At 33.9% G+C, this 25284-nt stretch overlaps 1 protein-coding gene across 3 annotated transcripts in view; it reads left to right on the top strand.

Annotated features, from left to right (window-relative positions):
- The window catches only part of FAT4 (FAT atypical cadherin 4), a 175151-nt gene that overhangs the window by 125872 nt on the left and 23995 nt on the right, over positions 1-25284 (top strand). For all 3 annotated transcript variants that reach the window (XM_074396930.1, XM_010338361.2, XM_010338360.2), the window contains 4 exons: positions 1655-1905; positions 3564-7913; positions 18301-18405; positions 23729-24036. In XM_074396930.1, coding sequence (XP_074253031.1) covers positions 1655-1905; positions 3564-7913; positions 18301-18405; positions 23729-24036 — 5014 coding nt within the window. The remainder of the gene's footprint in view (positions 1-1654; positions 1906-3563; positions 7914-18300; positions 18406-23728; positions 24037-25284) is intronic.

Raw genomic sequence — 25284 nt, 5'->3', positions numbered from 1 at the left:
GATGAAAATTTGCATTTTTAATCAATCTTGTTTTATTTTTGTTTGTGAATGTTTGTAGGAATAAATATTTGATTGAACCTTGCAAACTTGCCATTATAAAACTAAACAAATTTGTGGCAGTGTGGCTTAGTTTTTTTTTTTAATTAAATTATTTGATTACTTCTACACCCACTGATAGCAACAAGGTTCCAAAAATAAAATCATACAATTCCCAAATCTAGTTTTTTGCACTTTGTTAAATGGTAAGGTATTTTGATTATTTTGTGAGCCCTGAATTTTCAAGTGTCCAAAATTTATGTATAAAACTTGATATCTATATTTTGATAAAGAGAATAGATATTATTTACTATATAAGGACAATAATTATCCTTAATAGTCACTTCTGGCTCAATAACTATATAGTTAGTACTATTTTCACCATGCCTGATTCTGCCATGTAGTTTGCGAAAATGTATTTAAAATGTGAGTGATGTAAAGTACTTTATCAATACTGAAGCCACTTCTCAACCAGACGGCTTCTCTATTATTTCCCTGTTTTGCTATTATTTTATAAGACTCCTCATATTTTTAAATACAAGGTCCTCAACAGTTAATTATTTTACTACAGTAGGGTAAAACATGATGAAAAATTGGTTTTAAGTTGTGAGCATAATAGGAATGAACAAATTATTGGCTGCAATATGGAGTTTTTTTCCTGCAGTTTCTATTAGATATATGCTGTTGCTATGTTTATATAGACACAAAGTGAACTGTAGAAGCATGGAGCTAGCTCCAACAAGGATATGTTTTTGTTAGTATAAAACAAGAAAACTTTTAAAGATACCTGTTTCCACGCGATCTTTCAACTTTAAAAATTATGGACCACAGCCATTTCTGAACCTTCAAGCTTAGCTACTTCTTTCCTGGCTGATCTCTGGGACCCCACCTTATACACAAAAACAGGAGTATATGCAGACAGCTTTACTCTTCAGAAAGAAGAGAGAAGCTTTTCTCAGTGGAAACTCCTGCCTGTTAACCTATCTGGTTAGCATCAAAACATACAGGAAGATGTCATACCTTTCCTGTCAAGAAAGCAACAAAACCATATGAGGAATGACAAAGAGATAATTAATCACTAGAAAGGTCTTTGTATAAATAATCAGTCCTTTAGTTGTTCTGAGAAGCTGATACATGCCAAATACAGGCTTTGTCTTAGAAGAATACAATTTTCAACTGATCTGATCTTCTCTGGTTTATTATAGTATATAGCAGAAAATAATTTTTAGTTTCATTTAAAAGATATTCATTTGTAATCCTGGCCATTAACCACAATATGAGAGCAAGGCCCCTTATTTATGCTTTCAGGCTCATTTATTTAAAACACTGTAGCCTTATGGGTTTGTTTTGTGACTTTGCAAAACTTAAGAGTCCTACAACCTTTGGGAAGACTTCCTTGACATCACTGGACATCTCACAATAAATATTGTCAATGAGATGTTCACATAAAGTTTGAAATATTTATGATCTAGAGCTAGCTGTAGTCTTTCTAACATTGGTGTGTGATCTTTCTTGTAACGTTTGCTTGTGTCTCCACCTCAGTTTTTTAAATTAGAGTAAATAGAAGTTACATTATTAAAACTATACGACATATCCCTAGTTCTGCTTTCTGCTTTAGTTATAGGATCATCGGTGGAAACTCTCAGTTCACGATCAACCCATCCACAGGACAAATCATCACCAGTGCATTGTTAGATAGGGAAACAAAGGATAATTATACTTTGTTAGTGGTCTGCAGTGATGCAGGCTTCCCAGAGCCTCTTTCCAGTTCAACCAGTGTGCTCGTCACTGTGACTGATGTCAACGACAATCCACCAAGATTTCAGCATCACCCATATGTCACTCACATCCCATCTCCTACTGTACCAGGTAATCAACCAGATTCTGAGGCCACATGGATACTTGCAAACTATGTATCAGACATTTCTATAAAAATATGTATGATATTTTACATATATATTTCTGATGTAGCCTAATTTTGTAAATCCTCTAAAATTCAGGTGGTTTTGTCTAGTGGAACTGAAAAATGTTTGAAACTTGAAAATGAAGCCTTTCTTCCCAAACCAATTGTATATAGGGTTTTATAATTGTTATATATTACTATTCTTAACATTACTTGAATATTATAAATAATTAATATATCCATTACATCATAGTTAAGGATGTTTATGGCCTGAGGTATAATTATGTGTAAGTTCCCTAAGAGGAGGGGCATTGTATCTACTTTGCAGGCCATACCCCACTATCTGAAACATGATCTGGAAGATAATAGGCATTCAAATATATTTGCCAGTGGAAAATGAATATTTTACTTCAATTTTTCATAGATACATTTTCAAAAATTTAATAAGTGGATAATTCTTAATAACATTTATTTTATTTGAGGTTTTGCAAACAAAAATTTTTCTGTTTTTAAGTTTATGGAACCATTTATTGGCTAACATGAATACTGTCAATATAAAAATGATTCATAAATTGCTCCATGTATGTGCCAACTTTCTATCAAAAGGAAATGTCAATATCAAAGTGATAAATACCTGCTAAAGGTCTTTACATGAAATAATGTTGGCAGGCATGGTTCTGATTACATCCATTACATGTGTGATGGTGCAATATAGAATTTCCTATGCAAAATGAGGTATGCTTAAGCATCTTTTCCTCATTGGACTTATTATAATTAGTCAGAATCACTGGCCTTTTAAAAAAAAAGATATTTTACTTTTGTTACCATTTCTTCTGTAGGGGTGAGAGTGCAGGTTTGGGAATGGTTTCTGAATGAGTATATTGAAAATATGTCCTTATGGCAACTTTTCTGCATATTTTTACTACAATCTGTTTCACTGGCACTCAGTATAAGTAGTAACTTTTGGAATCCAAATGGAGTCCATTATTCCTCAATTCTTATTTCTACTTTATAATTATTTTAATTGGCTTATGTATGTGTGTGTGTGTGTATACACACACACACATACTTTTTCTTCATATGATAATAGTTCACATATAAAGGAATTTTGTCATAAAACAGTGGAGATAAGGAATCAATGGTAATGAACATATGATTTTTGTTGACTTGATTACCTGTAAAGTGATTTGAAGGTATTTTAAGACACACTAGAGCACCTGTATCTTTGCACTGGGTAGAAGCATAGCGTTTTGCAGAGTTCATGTATTGTATTTCTTGGAATGTTGTTTTATGTGCAGTTTTTTTTCACCTAGAAACTATGATTTTTGAATGATTAGCAAATTCTTTTACCTATGCTTCTCCCAAAGGCATACTGAAAAATAGTAAATTCAACAGACCGTATGAATTTTAGTTAGAAAATGGCAGGTTAGTCTCTGAAGACAATTACAAAGCACATTTGACTTGTGAACTTCAGAGAAAATACAGGAGATACTGTTTTCCCCAGTAATCCTGACAAAATAAGGTCATATCAAGCAGCAATAGAGTGTCTTATATGCACTTACCTGCTACCAAATGTTTTATTTAAATTCCTCACGGTCATAACTGCACACTTTATCTTTTATAGGTTCCTTTGTCTTTGCAGTTACAGTCACAGATGCTGATATTGGACCAAATTCTGAACTGCATTATTCTCTTTCGGGTAGAAATTCTGAAAAATTTCACATTGACCCACTGAGGGGAGCCATTATGGCCGCCGGACCACTAAACGGTGCTGCAGAAGTGACATTTTCTGTGCATGTAAAAGATGGTGGCTCATTTCCAAAGACAGATTCTACGACAGTGACGGTTAGATTCGTGAACAAGGCAGATTTCCCTAAAGTCAGAGCCAAAGAACAAACGTTCATGTTTCCTGAAAGCCAACCAGTCAGCTCTCTTGTCACCACCATCACAGGATCCTCTATGAGAGGCGAACCTATGTCCTATTATATTGCAAGTGGGAATCTGGGCAGTACCTTCCAGATTGATCAATTAACAGGGCAGGTGTCTATTAGTCAACCTCTGGATTTTGAAAAGATACAAAAATACGTGATATGGATAGAGGCCAGAGACGGTGGTTTCCCTCCATTCTCCTCTTATGAGAAACTTGATATAACAGTATTAGATGTCAATGATAATGCTCCAATTTTTAAGGAAGACCCATTTGTATCTGAAATACTGGAAAACCTCTCCCCTCGAAAAGTACTTACTGTTTCGGCAATGGACAAGGACAGTGGACCCAATGGACAGTTAGATTATGAAATTGTTAACGGCAACATGGAAAATAGTTTCACTATCAACCATGCTACTGGTGAAATTAGAAGCATTAGACCTCTGGACAGGGAAAAAATATCTCATTATGTTCTAACCATAAAATCTTCAGACAAAGGGTCCCCTTCTCAGAGTGCTTCAGTAAAAGTGATGATTAACATTTTAGATGAGAATGATAATGCCCCTAGATTTTCTCAGATATTTAGTGCCCATGTTCCTGAAAATTCCCCCTTAGGTTACACTGTTACCCGTGTCACAACTTCTGATGAAGACATTGGGATTAATGCAATTAGTAGATATTCTATAATGGACACAAGTCTTCCATTTACCATTAATCCCAGCACGGGGGATATTATCATAAGCAGACCTTTAAATCGGGAAGATACAGACCGTTACAGAATTCGAGTTTCTGCACATGATTCTGGGTGGACTGTAAGTACAGATGTCACAATATTTGTGACGGATGTCAATGACAATGCTCCAAGATTTAGCAGACCCTCCTATTATTTAGATTGCCCTGAACTTACTGAGACTGGCTCCAAAGTAACTCAGGTGTCTGCAACAGATCCTGATGAGGGATCAAATGGACAAGTTTTTTATTTTATAAAATCTCAGTCAGAATATTTCAGGATTAATGCCACCACTGGAGAGATTTTCAACAAACAGATCTTAAAATACCAAAATGTCACTGGCTTCAGTAATGTGAATATCAATAGGCATAGTTTTATAGTGACATCTTCAGATCGAGGTAATCCTTCCTTACTTAGTGAGACAACAGTTACGATCAATATAGTGGACAGTAATGACAATGCACCTCAATTTCTTAAAATTAAATATTTCACTCCAGTCACCAAAAATGTTAAGGTTGGTACGAAATTAATCAAAGTTACAGCAATAGATGACAAAGATTTTGGACTGAATTCAGAAGTGGAGTATTTCATTTCTAATGATAACCATTTAGGAAAATTTAAGCTGGACAATGATACAGGGTGGATTTCAGTAGCATCCTCCCTGATTTCTGACTTGAACCAAAACTTTTTTATCACAGTCACTGCAAAGGATAAGGGAAACCCTCCACTTTCTTCCCAGGCAACTGTTCAAATAACAGTCACTGAGGAAAACTACCATACGCCTGAATTCTCTCAAAGCCACATGAGTGCAACCATCCCTGAGAGCCATGGCATTGGGTCCATTGTCAGAACTGTTTCTGCAAGAGATAGAGACACAGCTATGAATGGCTTGATTAAGTACAGCATTTCTTCAGGAAATGAAGAAGGCATTTTTGCAATCAATTCTTCTACAGGTGTATTAACACTAGCCAAAGCTCTTGATTATGAGCTATGTCAGAAGCATGAAATGACGATTAGTGCTACAGATGGAGGATGGGTTGCAAGAACTGGTTATTGCAGTGTGACCGTAAATGTGATTGATGTGAATGATAACTCTCCAGTATTCCTCTCTGATGACTATTTCCCTACTGTTTTGGAAAATGCCCCAAGTGGAACAACAGTTATCCATCTAAATGCGACAGATGCTGACTCTGGAACAAATGCTGTGATTGCGTATACTGTACAGTCATCTGACAGTGACCTCTTTGTCATTGACCCCAACACAGGAGTCATAACCACTCAAGGCTTCTTGGATTTTGAAACCAAGCAGAGCTACCATCTTACTGTGAAAGCCTTCAATGTCCCCGATGAGGAAAGGTGTAGCTTTGCCACTGTTAATGTACAATTAAAAGGGACAAATGAATATGTGCCACGTTTTGTTTCCAAACTTTACTATTTTGAAATCTCAGAAGCAGCTCCTAAGGGTACTGTTGTTGGAGAAGTGTTTGCTAGTGACCGTGATTTGGGCACTGATGGGGAGGTACACTATTTGATTTTTGGTAATAGTCGAAAGAAGGGTTTCCAGATCAATAAGAAGACTGGACAGATTTACGTTTCTGGAATTCTTGATCGAGAAAAAGAAGAAAGGGTGTCTTTGAAGGTACTGGCCAAGAACTTTGGTAGCATTAGAGGTGCAGATATAGATGAGGTCACTGTAAATGTCACCGTGCTTGATGCAAATGACCCACCTGTTTTTACTTTGAGTATCTACAGTGTGCAGATCAGTGAAGGGGTCCCAATAGGAACTCATGTGACCTTTGTCAGTGCCTTTGACTCAGACTCTATCCCCAGCTGGAGCAGGTTTTCCTACTTCATCGGATCAGGGAATGAAAATGGTGCCTTTTCTATTAATCCACAGACAGGGAAGATCACTGTTACTGCAGAATTAGATCGAGAAACCCTACCCGTCTATAACCTCTCAGTTTTGGCTGTTGATTCAGGGACCCCCTCAGCTACAGGAAGTGCCTCTTTATTAGTCACCCTGGAAGATATAAATGATAATGGGCCCATGCTGACTGTCAGTGAAGGAGAAGTCATGGAAAACAAACGGCCAGGCACTTTGGTGATAACCCTTCAGTCCACTGACCCTGATCTCCCTCCAAATCAAGGTCCCTTTACCTATTACTTGCTCAGCACAGGTCCTGCCACCAATTATTTCAGCCTGAGCACTGCTGGAGTTCTGAGCACAACCAGGGAGATTGACAGGGAGCAGATTGCAGACTTCTATCTGTCTGTGGTTACCAAGGATTCTGGTGTTCCTCAAATGTCTTCCACAGGAACTGTGCATATCACAGTTATAGACCAAAATGACAATCCTTCACAGTCTCGGACAGTGGAGATATTCGTTAATTATTATGGCAACTTGTTTCCCGGTGGGATTTTAGGCTCTGTGAAGCCACAGGATCCAGATGTGTTAGACAGCTTCCACTGCTCTCTTACTTCAGGAGTTACCAGCCTCTTCAGTATTCCAGGGGGTACTTGTGATCTGAATTCCCAGCCAAGGTCCACAGATGGCACGTTTGATCTGACTGTCCTTAGCAATGATGGAGTTCACAGCACAGTCACGAGCAACATCCGAGTTTTCTTTGCTGGATTTTCCAATGCTACAGTGGATAACAGCATCTTACTTCGTCTCGGTGTACCCACAGTAAAGGACTTCTTGACCAACCACTACCTTCATTTTTTACGCATTGCTGGCTCACAGCTGACAGGCTTAGGGACTGCTGTGCAACTGTATGGTGCATATGAAGAGAACAATAGAACATTTCTTCTGGCAGCTGTGAAGCGAAATAATAATCAGTATGTGAATCCCAGTGGTGTAGCCACCTTCTTTGAAAGCATCAAAGAGATCCTACTCCGGCAGAGTGGAGTAAAGGTAGAATCTGTGGATCATGACTCTTGCGTGCATGGTCCCTGTCAGAATGGAGGAAGCTGTCTAAGAAGACTGGCTGTGAGCTCTGTATTAAAGAGTCGTGATAGTCTTCCAGTCATCATCGTGGCAAATGAACCTCTGCAGCCTTTCTTATGCAAGTGTCTGCCAGGATATGCGGGCAGCTGGTGTGAAATAGATATAGATGAATGTCTTCCATCACCTTGCCACAATGGTGGAACCTGTCACAATTTAGTGGGAGGATTTTCATGCACCTGCCCAGATGGCTTCACTGGTAGGGCCTGTGAGAGAGATATCAATGAGTGCCTGCAGAGCCCTTGCAAGAATGGTGCGGTCTGCCAGAATTTTCCAGGAAGCTTCAACTGTGTTTGCAAAACTGGATACACAGGTATGACAATGTTTGTACTTTTCTCACTAAGACTTTAGCCATGTCAAGTATAATATAAGGGAAATAATTTTATTATTTTCCAATGATTTCCATGTAAATGAACATAATTGTAACAAATGTTTCTAAACATTTGCTGTTGGTCAAATACTGTTCCAAGTACTTTTTATGTGTTTATTTTATTTACTTCTTACAAGAGAACTTAAGAGGTAGGAATATTTTCCAGTTTCTACAGGAAAGAAAGTTGAAGTAGAGAGAAAGTAATTAAATTTTCTCAGATGATTTAATTACTTAGCTGTAATATCACTATGCCAGTCTACACAGTTAGATCCAGAAGTTAAGCTCTTAGTCCTGAAGAGTGTCTTACGAGAACAAAAAGAGATTATCTTCTTATAAGAGTATTCTAGATATTAACGAATATGAAAAATGCAAAACCTAAGATTTGGACTATTTTATGTGTTAAATAATTGTTTGTCATGATTGCTGTTGATTCTTTATCCTTATCCTTTTTATGATCTTTTAAAATCATAGTCATCATTATTATTGAAATGTGATCCACATCGTGAGAAGAGCAAGAATCATGTTTTCAGATTTAGATTAAAATGGTGTGTTAGTTCTAATAGTTTGGTAGAAAGCACAATAGCATTCTCAAGAAAACGATTGCCACAACTTACCTTGACAGACTAAAAGGCAGCATTAAACATAGAGGAGAAAAAAAATTTGAACTAGTCTTTGGCACCCTTGTGGGATAAGATGTCCATATATACATGTATCTCTACCTATTTCTACTCCATCTCTATATTATCATTCTCTCTCAACCTATATATTAGTTGATCAGTAGTTGATGTTCCTTTACATGTGAATAAATGTTATTCTGTTGATAAGTTTGAGGAGAGCAAAAATCTATCTTATTACTTGCACGCTGTACATTTGTAAAGCATACATATTACATTGGGTTGCTGTGTAGTATTTATAAACATAATTTACAGTACTAGTAGTATAAGTAGTATCAAGATACATTGCTTCAGTTTCTGTAGATATATTACAGAATAATGTTTTTAAAAATGTCTTTAAGCAAATGCATTTGTATGTTATATTTTTTAAAGTGCCCATTATGTGTATACTGATGGTTTTATATTTGGAGAGTTGAATCACTTGAGGAAAATACAGAGCAAATTTGAAAATGTTGAAATAGAATATACAGCCTTTGCCTCCTAAGGAAATAACTTTGAAATATATATGAAGAAAAAGGGGCAGAAAGCATATGTAATAGAAAAACTAATCGATTTCATAGACTCTGATTTAGCAAAAGCTTTTGGGAGGTCACCTAACCTTAGCTGACCCTCCATTTCTCCATCTGTAAAATGAGACTAATCATAATTACTTATCTTTTAGGGTTTGTGTAATGACTAGATATAGTGTTTTTAAAAGACCTAGTATAGGCTGTGCATGGTGGCTCATGCCTGTAATCCCAGCACTTTGGGAGGCCGAGGCAGGTGGATCACCTGAGGTCAGGAGTTCGAGATAACAAGGTGAAAACCCATCTCTACTAAAAGTACAAAAATTAGCTGGGCATGGTTGCCAGCACCTGTAGTCTCAGCTACTTGAGAGGCTGAGGTAGGAGAACTGCTGGAACCCAAGAGGCAGAGTAAAGTGAGCCGAGATTGTGCCATTGCACTCCAGCCCAGGCCAACAACAGCAAGACTCTGTCTCAAACAAACAAACAAACAAATAAAAAACACCTAGAACATTATGCAGTATTCAGTAATTGCAGTCTAATTAGTAGTATAATAATAGTATTAGTATAGTGGTAGTAATAGAGGAGTACCACAAAATTTTTAAAACGACATGCAACCTGAGTAACAAAAGTGAACTATGAGTCTTATGAGAGTTATGTCCTAAGATCATAAATAATAGACCTATATACATGCTGAGTTCAGGATTTCTAGAACACTTTCCTCACTCTTTCTTACATATCCCCAAAATTTCTTTATCGGCTGGGAATTCAAGAATAAGAGGTTTTATGTCCTACTTTAGTATAGTACACTTATCACACTTAAGTTTATAGTGAGTTTACATTTAGTTCTAGAATGAAGAAAGTGCAAATTCATTAGGTATTGATAAGGAATATGGAAAGTACTACTGGTGTGAACAAAGGCACTGTTTGCTGATTTCACATAAATGTTGGGTACATTACTTCTCTCTGGTTTCTTTATTTTATTTCGTTTAAATATACATTGCATATTTTTTTAAATGTGATAGTTGAAACTTTTAAAAATGCCTTTTTCATCATAAAATATTAATAATATTTATCAAGTAGTTATGTAAAACACTTTTTAAAGCTCCTTGCATTATAGACATGATAACATATAGTTCTCACCACTCCATCAGATGGGGATTATTATTATTATTCCAATTTTGAAGATGAAAAAATTAAGTCTTTGAGCTATTAAAAGAGATTAGACAACTTGCCTCCAGCTGTGGCAAAGAAAGTGTTCTAACTGGTTTTTTACTAGAAACTTGGCTCCGGAGCCTCTGCTGTTTATATGCATGTCAGACTCATTGCACTTTGATTTGCATTTGTTATAGAGCATTATGGTGAGTACTTGATATCATTTAAGAATGTTTTCCCATTATTCTCTTAATCCTCACAAAAAGCCTGTAAGACAGTGTATTGTCTGAAACTGATAATTAGAACTACTCTGAGACTTGGAGTCAGGAAAGTGTTTGCTACAAGGAAACAGCTTACAAAATCTTCAACCTGGCTAAGAGTATAGGTCAGGAACATTCACTAATGGGTGCAGCAATAAAAACATGGCAGGCATTGCAAGATGCCATGGATGACCGTCTTGCCCACCTGCCGTGCTACACCAAGTGATCTGAGGAAAATGGTTCCTGCTTTGCTTTCACCGTTCAAATAGCATCCAGTCCTTTTCCACTGGCAGAATATAAACCTGAACCCTGCTGGAAGGGAGCCTAGAAAAGGTAGTTTTCAGACTTCCAGCCCTTGTAATATGGAAAGATAAGGACGATGCTATATGCCAGCAAATGATAGCTAGCTTAGGAAGGTGTTATTATTATTCCTATTTTACATTGCAGGAAATGGAGGCTACACTCTGGTGACAGGGTCAGGACTGCCAAAGTCTATGTCGTAAACTGTTTTTAGGGAAGGTTGTTTGAAGTTCTGTATTAACGTTACATACTTCTCAGAGTTCACCTCAGTCTCCATTTGCATAGTAGGTGATAATCCAACTGATAAGGAATGATATAAACAAACACAAAATTGAATGATTGGGATGAATCTTGCATTTTTGAAATCAAGTTTCAAATTCTGTATGAACAAATCATCCAGTAAAACTGGCAGATAATTAATGTCTGACAGTTTTATTTTCTTTTTATTTTTAGTAAGAAACAATATAAGAAAAAAACATAGTGAGTGACAAATGTTAGTCCACACTTTAAATTAGGAGTGTATTGCTTAAATATCTATAGTTTATTAATGTGTTTTTGTGTAATCTTTGAAGGATCATTCTGAGTTATTCTTTTTAGCTGGTTTCTGCCTGATAGCCTGGCTCAGGAAGACAGAGGTCATATACCAAAACATCTTAACATCTAACCTAGTCAGAGCTAATAAGCCATAAGACAGAATTTACATGTAAGTATATGTGTACCTCATAGAATAATCTTTAAAAAAATTACTCATAATAGCTAGATTTTACTTCAGTTAACATGAATTAAATTCTAGTGCCTTAGTAAAGATTCACTTTTTCAAGGCCTCTATATAATTTTTTGACCATCAGAATTATTTTAAATAACCTGTATCTTTTCATTCTCTACTTTTGTGGACTTTCACCTGCATTTTATCAATGATGTTCAAAGTCTGTGGAATTACAACTTGGAGCCGCACAATTTTCTGAACTTTCTGCTTAAAATGATCGTCAGCCACTACCCATCCCCAATTTCTCTCTCTCTCTCTCTCTCTCTCTCTCTCTCTCACACACACACACACACACACACACACAGCACTGCATATTTTATGTGGATTTAGAAATTGTGCTAAAGATTAGAAGAGTAAGTGGCTTATGAATTGATGCAAACTAAGAGACTTTATCCTCAGAATCCCATAGAGTGTGATTAAATGTTAGCTGAACAGAGATTTTCTGTACAGAACAACTTATAAGGATGCAAGTATGACAATGAAAATCATGGAACAAAAAATATGAAACTATATAATTATTATCATGCTGTCACCAGTTAATTTCTGAAATATTCTGAAAGTTTGTTTTCAAGTTTGTAACCATGCACATAATAAATACGAAACAACTATATTTTTTAATAAATGAGTGACTTAGAGTGAATGAATTTGTTTGTATAACATGTATTTCTGATCTCTTTTTCTTAGTTACTAGAAAAAGAACCAAAAGAAAATGGAAGAAAAAGAAGTAACATATTCACTTATAATCACTTCATATGTTTCATTAAGAAAATTTTCTTATAGTTTACATGGACAGAGGGAGGGGAGTTTTTATATTAATATTATCATATGGAGGTTTGATTAACTGTAATATAAAAATGGCCTACCCTATAATATTAGTGTAATCTTAGAAAAGATGGATAAAGTTTATTATAGTATAGGCCATGTGAAAAATGAATTTCTGAATTTTCACAAAAATGTAATGATATCACAAATTACTTTAATTGTCAACATGCTGCAGTGAATAAAATCCATTATTTCTGCCTCAGAACTCCAGGGGTTTCTAGAGAAAACATTAGCCTAATAACCACACATGTAGTATTTATTTTCCCATACAAATGAAAATGTCTTGCATTTAATAGAACACTAATTAGAAAACACAGTGACAGTAACCACGTCAGCATTCGCTCCTGCTCCCAGGTTTTCGCTGTTGGCAGCACATCCCTGGCATTAACTCCTTCATGGAAATGCATGGTGTTATAAAATGCAGCGTTTTGATAGAGTTTGTTTATAAATCTGACTGTCTTATAAAATAATTAGTTCATAGTCTTTTAACCTTTTCCATTCATTTTCACACATCTGGATGCATTTTAGGTGTAGTATTTGGAATAATGCCAAGAGTTTCTTGCCATATGGAGAAGTTTTCCTATGTTCTCAATTAAGTCCTGATATTTCAGGAAAGATGAGGTTTGTTCATTCATCACTTTTATGTCATTTGACAGTATAAAGAGTGAAATTTTTTCAGACATACAAAGTCATACAGACTATGCATATTAATTTTACTGAGAAACTTGCCAACATTTGCTTTCATAAAGATGGAAGGAGTAACTAAAAGTCATTCTTTTAAAATCGCTATGGTCATGCATTAGCGTTGCTAATCATGTGAACAGAAAACCATAGAATATAAAAGAAATTTAGTAAATATATGTGAAATGAAATTTTATTTCAGATACGGAAGAGTGACTTATGTAAGAGAGAATAAAGAATGCAATTATTTTGATTTGATTTGATTTGATTACTGAAAGCAGAATTAGGCAGTTTATATTAGGTGATACATTAATTTATAAAAGCATTAACAACTTAGGTTTCTAAGAAGTAGCTTAAATGCTTCTTATTTCCATAGAAAATAAGCGTATATTTGTAAGCTTATCATGAACATTATGTGTGTAATCGTATGTAATCATTTGTAGTCTCACTTAGGGTGTATTTTCGTGTGTTTTACAATACAAAGGTAAAAACTTTTTTTGGTTGTTGCTTTTATTACTGGCAACCTTTACTAAAACATGGTATTTTTGCTTTTGTTCAATGTAAAAAACCATAAGGGTATTGAAAAGGAAATTTAGATGAACTATCTTCATAGCTTCTTAACAATACAGGAAACATTTGCATACTGTGCAAAAGACAGCTACTTTTTGCAAAAAATTGTAAAATTTATAACTGTCTAGACTGAATAGCATATATTTATTATAGAATTTATTTATTAATAACGTAATCAATTTAGACATAAAATGGACTTTTAGAGTTGCACATAGTCTTCTTTCTCCTATGAGTAGAAATACAGGAGATTTAAAAATAATATTTATAGTAGTCTAATATATATCTATAATGTAAGATGTTAAATTGAAGGCTACGTGAATCATTGGGTATCAAAAATTATCATATCTTCATGGAGGGGTCCAATTTAACAGTTGAGAATAAATTTAGTTCTATTCCACATGATCCAACATTAAAATGAACTACTGGACAAGTGAAACTAGAATGTACATTCTTGTTGAAAAGACCATAGGTGACATAATAGATCCAGTTTATGTCCAACACATCATCACATCTTCTGCCCCTGAACATGAAAATAGATACAACATTTCTCCTTTAAGTTTAGGAATGTCTGTGGATATCCTAGACTCTTACTGTGCGTTTATTTTCACCTTAAGCAATTTCCATTTTCAATGTGCTAAGGATTTACACTTCTTCAAGCAAATCCCCTTCCAGTTATAATAAATAGTGTATGGCAACACAATTAATTGATGCATGTCAAAGCAATGAGATCAATTTATTCTTCTAAACAACTGCTATGGCAGTAAACATATCTTAATAGAAGGAGGCCTCTTGAGTTCAAGAGGCATAGATGCCTGTCTTTGTGTAAGTCCTATCAGTATACTTCCAAGCCTGAAGGCGTTTGGCAAGTATCGTTAATTGACTTGCAGCATTAATTAAGTTAATGATCCAAGATTTTGTTTCACAGTGCTTCAACACATCAGATCATTGTACCAAGAGCATGTTCAAGTAATTCAAACTACTGCATTCTGTGATCCTCATTATGCTGTTAACACTACAGTTTAAGTGGATAGACTTGCACAAAACAATACATAATTTTATTGATTTCTAATTAGGTAAAAAAAAAAAAAAAAAAAAAAGCACAAACTTTCCAAACCTGAGAAATATGCATTTAGAAGCTTTCTTTTGATTCTAAGTAAAATTATGGCATCCTTCTCTCACGCAAAAGACACAGGTATTTAAAATAAAAATTTAAATTTAAATGTAAGTTTTTCTACTGTATCTTTGAATTTAAATAGCTAGTATAGCAACCTCTGAGTTCACGAACTGTAAAAAATTTTTACTCATTAAATGGAGAACTCAGACTAAATTCTTAAATAATAAATAATTTACATATTCTACCTCCAAGAAAATGACTATTTTTTTTCCAAACTCAACAACAAATTTCTTTATTTAACCCCTAACAAAGCTATTTTATTCTTTTTTTTTTTTAACTTGTATTTTAGGTTCTGGGTACATGGGAAGGTTTGCTACCTAGGTAAATTCATATTACAGGGTTTCTTGTACAGATTATTTCATCAACCAGGGATTAAGCTCAATACCCAATCGTTACCTTTTCTGCTCCTCTCCCTTTGCCTACACTCCATGCTCAAGTAGACTCCAATGTCTGCTGTTTCCTTCTTTGTCTCCATGTGTTCTCATCATTTAGCTCCCACTTGTAAGTGAGAACAGGTGGCATTTGATTTTCTGTTCCTATGTTAGTTTGCTGAGAATAATAGCCTCCAGTTCCCACAAAAGACAAGATCTTATTCTTTTTTATGGCTACATAGTATTCCATGGTGTGTATATACCACATTTTCTTTATCCAATCTGTCACTGACCCGCATTTAGGTTAATTCCATGTCTTTGCTGTTGTCAATAGTGCTACATTGAACATTCATGTGTATGTGTCTTTATAGTAGAATGATTTATATTTCTCTAGGTATATACTCAGTAATGGGATTGCTGGGTCAAATGGTAAATGGTACTTCTGCTTTTAGTTCTTTGGGGAATAGCCATTATTAATTATTTGTGATTATCCAATAAGGAAAAGTAAAAAAAAAAAAAAACCTTTATTTTAAAATTGAAATAATGAATTCAAGGTTGAATTTGTATTTTCTTACCAACTTCTATTTATATTTGGGTTTATATTTATATTTATTTATTATTTATTTATTTATATAGGGTGTCTTTCCACTTCTCACTCTGGAGTAACTGTGATAGCCTATAGTTTGTATTTAAATTAAACTCCGATGTCTATGTTAAAATATTTTATACAGGGTAAATAAGATAATTGATTCATATGAATTATATACACAAAAAGAATGACACGTAGATTTCATTTGTTGCTATTTCAATCAAGATTACAAAGGTAGTATTTCCAAACCAAATTCAAAAATATATAGTAGGTTTATAAGAACAATGACTTGGATTTATACTCATACATTTTTCTCAGAGAGCACATATGTCCAAGTATTTGAGAAATTACACTTGACAGTATCCTCTAAACTTGTTGCTTGTTATTTGTACCTCATTTCCAGTCTTTAAGAAGTGAAGTTGGCAATTTTGTAACCCACTAAAATGTTTTCATGATAAGAAGATTATATTGAACACACTTATAAATACATATATAAGTCTGTATTTTCTACATCTTACTTTTAATGCAACTGTAACACAATTTTTTGGATAAAGAAAAGAATAAAAGGAAGTAAAATTTTTCCTAGTCAAAAAGCACAAGTGAAAATTATGTATGCCTTTACCATGAAAAGAAAAATGTAAAGAGTAGAATATTACTTTCCTGGTGGCAACTAATAAAAAATATAGCCAGTAGAGCTTATGCATTTGCAACTGGGCAATACTGTGCTGTAAGAAAAAAAATCTACATCATTAAAATGGCCTGTCACATACTCAGTTGGAAAACAAAATGAAACAGCAACTCTCTGTTGAGAAACCAAGCACTACCTTATAGTCATAAATGTTCCTGCCTATTTCTAAAATGTAGTACCCTGCTACAGTAGTTAAAATCAGATTTCTGTGCCCATGAATTTGTAACTTGTTTATTTTCATGCTCTTGCCTTACAATAGAAAGGTATTCTGAAATTGTTAGTTCAGTGTTTTGCCCTGTAAGGAAGTTCCCAATTTATTTATAAGGAGAAAAATGTTGTGTTTATAATTATATGATGTACAGAAATGGGCTTAGTTAGCAGTGTCATGAGATGTGACTCACAATTATAATTTCAGACCAGAACAAGTGTGGCTCCATGATCAAGCCACAAAAACAGAACCTGGTTAAACAAAATTTTGACTGGGTTTTAAGCAAAGTTATTATGATGAAATGAATTATCTATGCTCAGCAGTAGGTCTAGTTGTGCATATAGAATGCATATTGCTTCATGAGCTATCTAATAAATGCATTAGTGAAATTGGGTTTGGAAGTAGGAAGTAGCTTTACAGAAACAAATGCTTTAGCATTTACAATCCTGCTCTCAATGAATAGAAATAGACTAAAAATTCTGTAACATCTCACTGCCTTATGAAATTTGAAAATTAGATCCTAATGAATATATCAAATAATTATAATACTTTCAAGTTATAGAACAGTGATATTAGAACATGTTAAAATTTAGGTAAAAATAAATGACAACAACAAAAACAAGTGGGACTTATACCCCAAGTTTTGTATACCAATGATCGAATACTCAATCATAGTTTTGTGAAACCTGGATATGAGAGCAGAAGCCCTGAATTGGTTTGTGTCATAGTTTTACAGTTTCACAGATAATATATTAGCCTCCAAGAGGCTTTTCTTCTTCACCTGTGAAATGTTAGTATTTCCTTTGTATGGATTAATACTTCCTACTAAAATGGAACCACAGTCTGAAGACACTTGTTTGCTTTCTTCACCACCATAATGCTGGGCCCGTAATGACCACTCAGTCGGTATTAGTTGATTCAATTTAAGAAGATCATGTATGAGAAAAGTCTTTATAAACTGAAAAATATGCTGCTTCGGTATTCTCACTTAAGACAAAAGACAAAGCATGCATAACCTATAGTCAAGAATAAATTCTCATAAGAATTTGAAAATATGATGCATTTTCTTATTTCTTATTCTGCTTTACAACAGATATGTATAAGATAAGTGATATTTCTTGATAGTAGAAGGATTGTAGTTTGATAATAAGATAAATTATTATCTTTGAAATACCTAAGTCAAGAAAATCTCTGCAGTTAAAAGAATACTGTAAGATTCAACTCTCCATCTATAAAATATAAAAGATGAAGGGACATTGAAAAGAAAATAAATTGAATGAAAGCATTTAAATATGTTTATTATGTCATTTCTTTGCAAACAGTATTTTCTTCCAAGATGATTATTTAAATTATTTTTTAAATATTATAACGAACTTTTTACAATAGGACAACGAAACAAGATTTTAAATTCCAAGATATTATTCTAATTTCCTTATGTCCTGTAAAATGTTTTTATATTTCTTCTTTCCATGATATGCCTTGGGAAAGATTTTTACATATGTTAATACTGTAATGGTGTTAACATATTTATGTGCAAGATTTTTTAAAAAATGAATTTGTATATTTTAGGGAAAATGTGTGAATCTTCAGTCAATTACTGTGAATGCAACCCCTGCTTTAATGGTGGTTCCTGCCAAAGTGGAGTGGATTCATATTATTGTCATTGTCCATTTGGTGAGTGAAACTTATTTGTTAAAATAAAATGTAAGTTCATTTTGGCACATAGTTTAGTGATTTTTTTATTTTGACCATGGAAGACTAAGAAACTGTTGTTTTACATGGAAAGTAAAATCTTAACGGGTTAATATTTGTAAAAGTTAGTTAATGGAAATCCCATTGAATACATTGCATTGATGGTTACTAAAAAAAAGAGTCAACTCAAGATAATTGAATTAATGTTGTTTCCCGAGGACATTTCCCCTCAAAGATTTATGGATGCCTTCTTTTTAGCTGAGAACGTATCAAATAAAAAATTCTTTAAGCACTCTTTGACATCACTCTCTATTTCAAATCTTTGAGTAGTCAAAGTGAGGTGTGCTTGTTTGTTTCACTTTTGTGGATATTATGTTTTTAAATTTTCCTGTTTACATTAATTTTAAATTTTGTTTTATACATTAATTCAACCACTTTTATCAGAAGGAATTAGTGAGTACACATGAAGTTTTCATAATTGGTTTTTTTGTAGCTGACACTACATGACTAATAAAATAGACTACTGTTTTCTTTTGAGGAAAAGAATTTGTTTGTATACATTCATATTTATTCGCCCTAGTGGAATGAACTAAAAGGTCCTTCCAGGTCTTACCCAACTGTTAACAATTAATGTGCCAGCCAAAAACTATAAGCGATTGAGAGGAAGCATTTATATTAGCGTGGTTTGTTTCCTAAGTTTGTGATTATTCCATTTTTTTAAAAGGCTGCTTTACCCGACAACATAGAATCCATTTCTAGAAGACTCTGTCACTTTTCTTAAGCAAGAAAATACAAGGATATTTTTCTAGTCTTCCCTTGGCATGTAACTGTGCTATACAGACCCAAAAAGTAAAGCTCAACTTATAGTAGATAATAGAATTTAAAAGACATCTGCAGTTCCCAGTCACCAGTATAACTTACTGTTTTTAATTTCCAAACAATTTCATGACTATCTGTTTTTATTAAACACAACATCAATACAACGATAAAGACAAATCAAATAGAAAAACCATCTAATTTTGAGGAATATATTCTACCAATGCTTTTGAGGCTCAGAAGTTGAGTGATTTGCCTGAAGTCAAAAAATGAAGTTGAAACAAAATTTCCCCAAGACAATGTAATGACTAGAACACAATTTTTTGTTTTCAATCCAGTAGGACATTCACAGAACCTCTTTTTTTTTTTTTTTTTTTTGAGACGGAGTTTCGCTCTTGTTACCCAGGCTGGAGTGCAATGGCGCGATCTCGGCTCACCGCAACCTCCGCCTCCTGGGCTCAGGCAATTCTCCTGCCTCAGCCTCCTGAGTAGCTGGGATTACAGGCACGTGCCACCATGCCCAGCTAATTTTTTTGTATTTTTAGTAGAGACGGGGTTTCACCATGTTGACCGGGATGGTCTCGATCTCTTGACCTCGTGATCCACCCGCCTCGGCCTCCCAAAGTGCTGGGATTACAGGCTTGAGCCACCACGCCCGGCCCAGAACCTCTTTTTATAAGAGTTATTTGAAATTCTCACCAACAATGCCCATGAAGTAATGAAAGGTATATCAGGGTCAAAATAACCACAACTTTAGATCTCCAAAACCTTTTTTGTTTCTTTCAACGATGTTTCATAATCGTAAATGACGCTGCTTTCTACAGATAACCACAGTGAAGTTTCATGGTTTAACTTAAGGTTTGGGGACAAAAGATATGGGGATTAGAGTGCAAAGTAGAAATGATTTTCAAGTGACTGAACAGAGGTGTTCATATTTTTAGGGATTCCTTTACATTATAATTGCAAATTTGAGAATTTAAGAAAATTGATACACAATAAAAAAAAGTTGCTACTGCAGTGTAGTGATACATCTGTCGATGTCTATTAAATGGAACTATTTTGGCATCCAAATGTACCTTCTTGTCACTCTGCTAGAGATCCCCAGGGGAAGATGAATAGCACAATGTAAATTAAAATAGACACAAAACACACATAGCTGGCAGTGCAAATTTCTACCCCATTCCTTCCAGTGGCAAAGACAAAAATAACATCTAAGCCTAAACATTCTCAGTTGACAACATAAGCACTTAGAAAACAAAACAAAAATCTTTGAAACACTACTATGTAAATTGAAATTAAAGAGATCAAATTAAAAACAAAAATGATTTTTATTCTCAAATTGAATGTGGGTGAATCATAGAAATAACAATGTCAGATGGAATGCCTCAAATAAATTGCCAGAGGTAGGTAGTTATACTTGCGTCCTTTAAAGAGAAAAACTTTATCATTTTGAAGTTGGAAAAAATATTTTCACACTATTTAGCGTCTCATCAGTAAAACATTGGCTATTTGGATTCTTAAAAATGTTTTAGATACTTAGATTTTAAAATTTAGATTGTCTTAGGAAAAACATATTGTGCCTCAGACATTACAAAGGTAGCATATATGATTATAATTTCTTAGAATTACTTTGTTATTTATAATAATAATACATATAATACACATTCAGACATGCATAAAACATACACACACAGTAGCCTATATTTTATATATGTACATGTGCACATACACATAATAGGCTATTGTGTGTATATATGTTTTATATATGTGTATATGTGTGTGTTATACGTATAATTACTAAAACAATATCCTGTTATATATATATATCTGTACTGACATATATATGTTTTATATATATGTTATATATGTTTATATATGTGTGTTTTATATATGTACAGGCATATGTATATAACATAAGATATTGTGTATATATTTATGTGCACATGTGTATATATATGCACAATATCCTATATTTATATTATATACATATGCACACACAGTATCTCTTATATCTTAAAATTAATAAAGAATATTGTGTGAGTATATATACAAATATATATAATGTGTGTATATATGTAGATTATATGTATAATTACTAAAATATATTTAAAATATTTTAGTAAAAAAGATTTAATATTTTAATATAATATTTATAGATGCAGTATCTTTTATTAGAGTAATTTTCATTATTTTTCTAGACCTTTAGTTAGATTTATTTCTTGGCATTTCATTTGAAAGGCAGATTTTAAAACCTCATTAAATTTTATTATTATATTTCAAAGACAAGATGCAACCTTTGTATAGAAATAGTACCAAAATCTTTTAAGAATAAATTTTTAAAATTCCATAAAGAAATATTTTCATGTTTGCAAATACAGTTATCAATTGATTTAAAATGTATCTATATACATTCTACATATAATCAGCACATTGTTGTAGATTTATTAAAGTTTAATCAAAAGAGACCTAAGTGAACAAATAATAGAATTTTTTTCAGTAATATTTTTATTTCAATTATATGCTTTCTTTCTGCTTTTACTTTAACTTCACTTACTCTTTTTGCATAATGTATTTATATATAAATTATTAATACATAAAAATTATAAGTATTAAATATGGATGCCATAGAAATGTATAAAATACAAATATAAATTCTACATGATAGATATAAATATATAATGTATCAGATAAATTTATACCATGTATAATATAATCTGTACAATACATATCGTTTTTATAATTCTTTGTCTTTTCTACTTCAAAGATTAAAAATTAAAAATAATGTATAATTTCTACTCTTTTATAATAAATACTGTTTCAGCCTGAGCAGAAAATGAAAAGATAAATAACACAAGCTTTTATGGCAGCTTCTAGGCCATTTTAATTTAAAGAATGTTTTGATATACAGTGTGGTAGTCAAAACAACTGGACAATCAGTAGATATGTCCTCAAATTTTGGCTGCTTCTCTTGGTTCTGTGACCTTAAGCAAGTTTTAAATACTCTATAAAGTAATGGCATTAGTTCCTTCTAGCTGAACAATTCCCTCACTCTAAATTTTATGCATTTACAAGACCTATAAAGCCAAAATTAAGAAATGAAGCCTTTGCAAGTTAATAAGAATCATGAGGTATTGGTGTGGATTAATTTTCCAATCATTTGCCACAGTCTACTATTATTTGTGGGAAAAGAATTTTGGCATAGCATTGTAACATCAATAAAACTCATTTTTCAAGTTTGAAAAAGAACCAGCACAAACAAATGGGAATGCTGACTTTCAGAAAAACAGACAGCTATTTTAAAGTAGCCTGTTATAAATCATACCCACAGAGGTTTTAAAACAAGAAAGAGATACAAACTTAAAGACAGTTCTTTCCTTTCCTAAACCAATGATTCCACTTTCCTAATTTTGTGGCCCTTGAAATATAGGTACTGATTTAACAAAAATCAAAACAAATGAGTTTACCATTTTCAACTGAGTTGAAATAGTTTTTAAGAACTATATATTGGCTGGGGTTGGTGGATCACCTGAGGTCAGGAGTTCGAGACCAGTGTGACCAACATGGTGAAACCTCCTCTCTACTAAAAACATAAAATTAGCTGGGCACGGTGGTGGGTGCCTATAATCCCAGGTACTCGGGAGGCTGAGGCAGGAGAATTACTTGAACCCAGGAGGCGGAGGTTGCAGTGAGACAAGATCGCTCCACTGCACTCCAGCCTGTGCAACAGAGTAAAAAAAAAAAAAAAAAAAAAAAAAAAAAAGGAGCTATAATATTATGAAGGAAGTATATTCGCTGAAAATTATAGCATAATAAAACTTAGAAAAGATCAACAAATTTGGGCCAGGCACGGTGGCTCACGCCTGTAATCCCACACTTTGGGAGGCTGAGGCAGACAGATCATCTGAGGTTAGGAGTTCAAAACCAGTCTGACCAACGTGATGAAACCTTGTATTTACTAAAAATACAAAATTAGTCGGGTGTGGTGGCAGGCACCTGTAATCCTAGCTGTTGGGAGGCTGAGGCAGGAGTATTGCTTGAACCTGGGAGATGGAAGTTGCAGTGAACCACGATTGTGCTGTTGCAGCCTGGGCAACAAAAGAGAAACTGCACCTGAAAAAAAAAAAAAAAAGAAAGAAAGAAAAGAAAAGAAAAGAAATCAACAAATTTTGAAACTTTTCCGGAAAAGAAATTTCTTCAGACATACTCCATTCCACTAAGCCTATGATTTTTAGAAACCAACACACACAGATATGCTCGCTAGACAATGAAAAATAATTATATCAGTCAATCATTTCTCCATGTCTTAAAGATCATTAATTCATAGAGATTATAATTCCATTGCAATTTTAGTTTAGATGGAATTTTTTGGTAAGTAACAAAAATGTTGTTAAAACATGGCTTATTTTATAATCCGGAAGTATTTTAATCAAAGTATATAATACAATTTCTCTGAAAATTTATGCTAGCTTGTCAATTTTCCCTCCAACAGGTGTCTTTGGAAAACATTGTGAGTTGAACAGTTATGGATTTGAGGAGTTATCATATATGGAATTTCCAAGCTTGGACCCCAATAACAACTATATTTATGTCAAATTTGCCACTATTAAAAGCCATGCCTTATTGCTTTACAACTATGACAACCAGACAGGCGACCGGGCTGAGTTTTTGGCCCTTGAAATTGCTGAAGAAAGACTAAGATTCTCTTATAATTTAGGCAGTGGTACATATAAACTCACCACCATGAAGAAGGTGTCAGATGGACATTTTCATACTGTGATTGCCAGGAGAGCAGGAATGGTGAGTATTTCATCCTACATAAACCTCATTTTACTGTTGTTGTATATCCAATTAGATCTTGAAATAAAGTATGAGTTGGAGTGCACATGATGTTAAATTATGTTTATTCATTAAATGGACTCTTTAGTTATGAATAACCTCTTAGAAATAATATTTTTCGTTTGCTCACGACAACTCTGTCCAAAAACAATAAAAAAGAGAACAATTAAGAAAATAGCCTAGTGAGTAAAAATTTCATTGACTATTTTGTATGTTTTAAGACCATGTCAGGACTATACTTAAAATAACTACCTTTCTTTCCTAAGTATTTCTGCCTTGACTGAAGAAACAATTTAGGAACAGAGGAGAAAGACTTTTCTACAAAATTGTGCATACCTTAATCAAAAAACACTTCATCATTAAGAATGCTAACAAACATCTGAGCCTTCAGATGTAATATTTTGAAAGGAATCTTTTTTTCTGAGCAGTGGATCTCAGCAGTGGGCTTAAACATATTCAATTAACCATGCTGTAAACAGATGTGCTGTCAACCAGGCATTTCTGTTTACTGACAGAACACAGTTCTTAAAGACCCTAGGATTTTTAGACTGGAAAAAGAGCACTGGTTTCAACTTCAAGACACCAGCTATGTTCTCCCCTGACAAGAGAGTCAGCCTATCCTTTTAAGCTTTTAATCCAGGCATTCACCTCTCATAGCCTTTTCGCTGGTGATGGGTCTTGCCTTGATGTTGGTGGCTCCTGACTAAGCAGGGTAGTAGTTGCTAAAGATTCATGGTGGGAGCTGTGGAAATTTCTTAAAATAAAACAACGGTAAACTTTGTCACACTGATTGACTCATTTTTCATGAAAGATTTCTCTGTGGCATTTGAGGCTATTTGATGGATTGCATTTTACCCACAGAGGAAATTGTTTCAAATGTGAAGTCAAGCCTCACTCAAACCTTGCTGCTAATTTATTAAGTCTATGGAATAGTCTAAATTCTCTGTTGTCATTTCAACAATGTTCACAGCATCTTCACCTGGAGTAAGTTCTATCTCAATAAACCACTTCCTTTGTTTATCCATAAGAAGCAACTTCTCATCCTTTCATGTTTGTTTCACAAGATTGTAGCAGCTCAATGATATCTTCGGGCTTCACTTCAAATCCTAGTTCTCTTGCTGTTTCTATCACATTGGCAATTACTTCCCCACTGAAGTCTGGAAGCCCTCAAAGTCATCCATGAGAGTTAAAAATCCACTTCCACTTCCT

Source organism: Saimiri boliviensis, chromosome 3 (assembly GCF_048565385.1).
Source record: "Saimiri boliviensis isolate mSaiBol1 chromosome 3, mSaiBol1.pri, whole genome shotgun sequence".
NCBI lineage: Eukaryota > Metazoa > Chordata > Mammalia > Primates > Cebidae > Saimiri > Saimiri boliviensis.
This window is presented reverse-complemented; position numbering and strand designations above follow the sequence as displayed.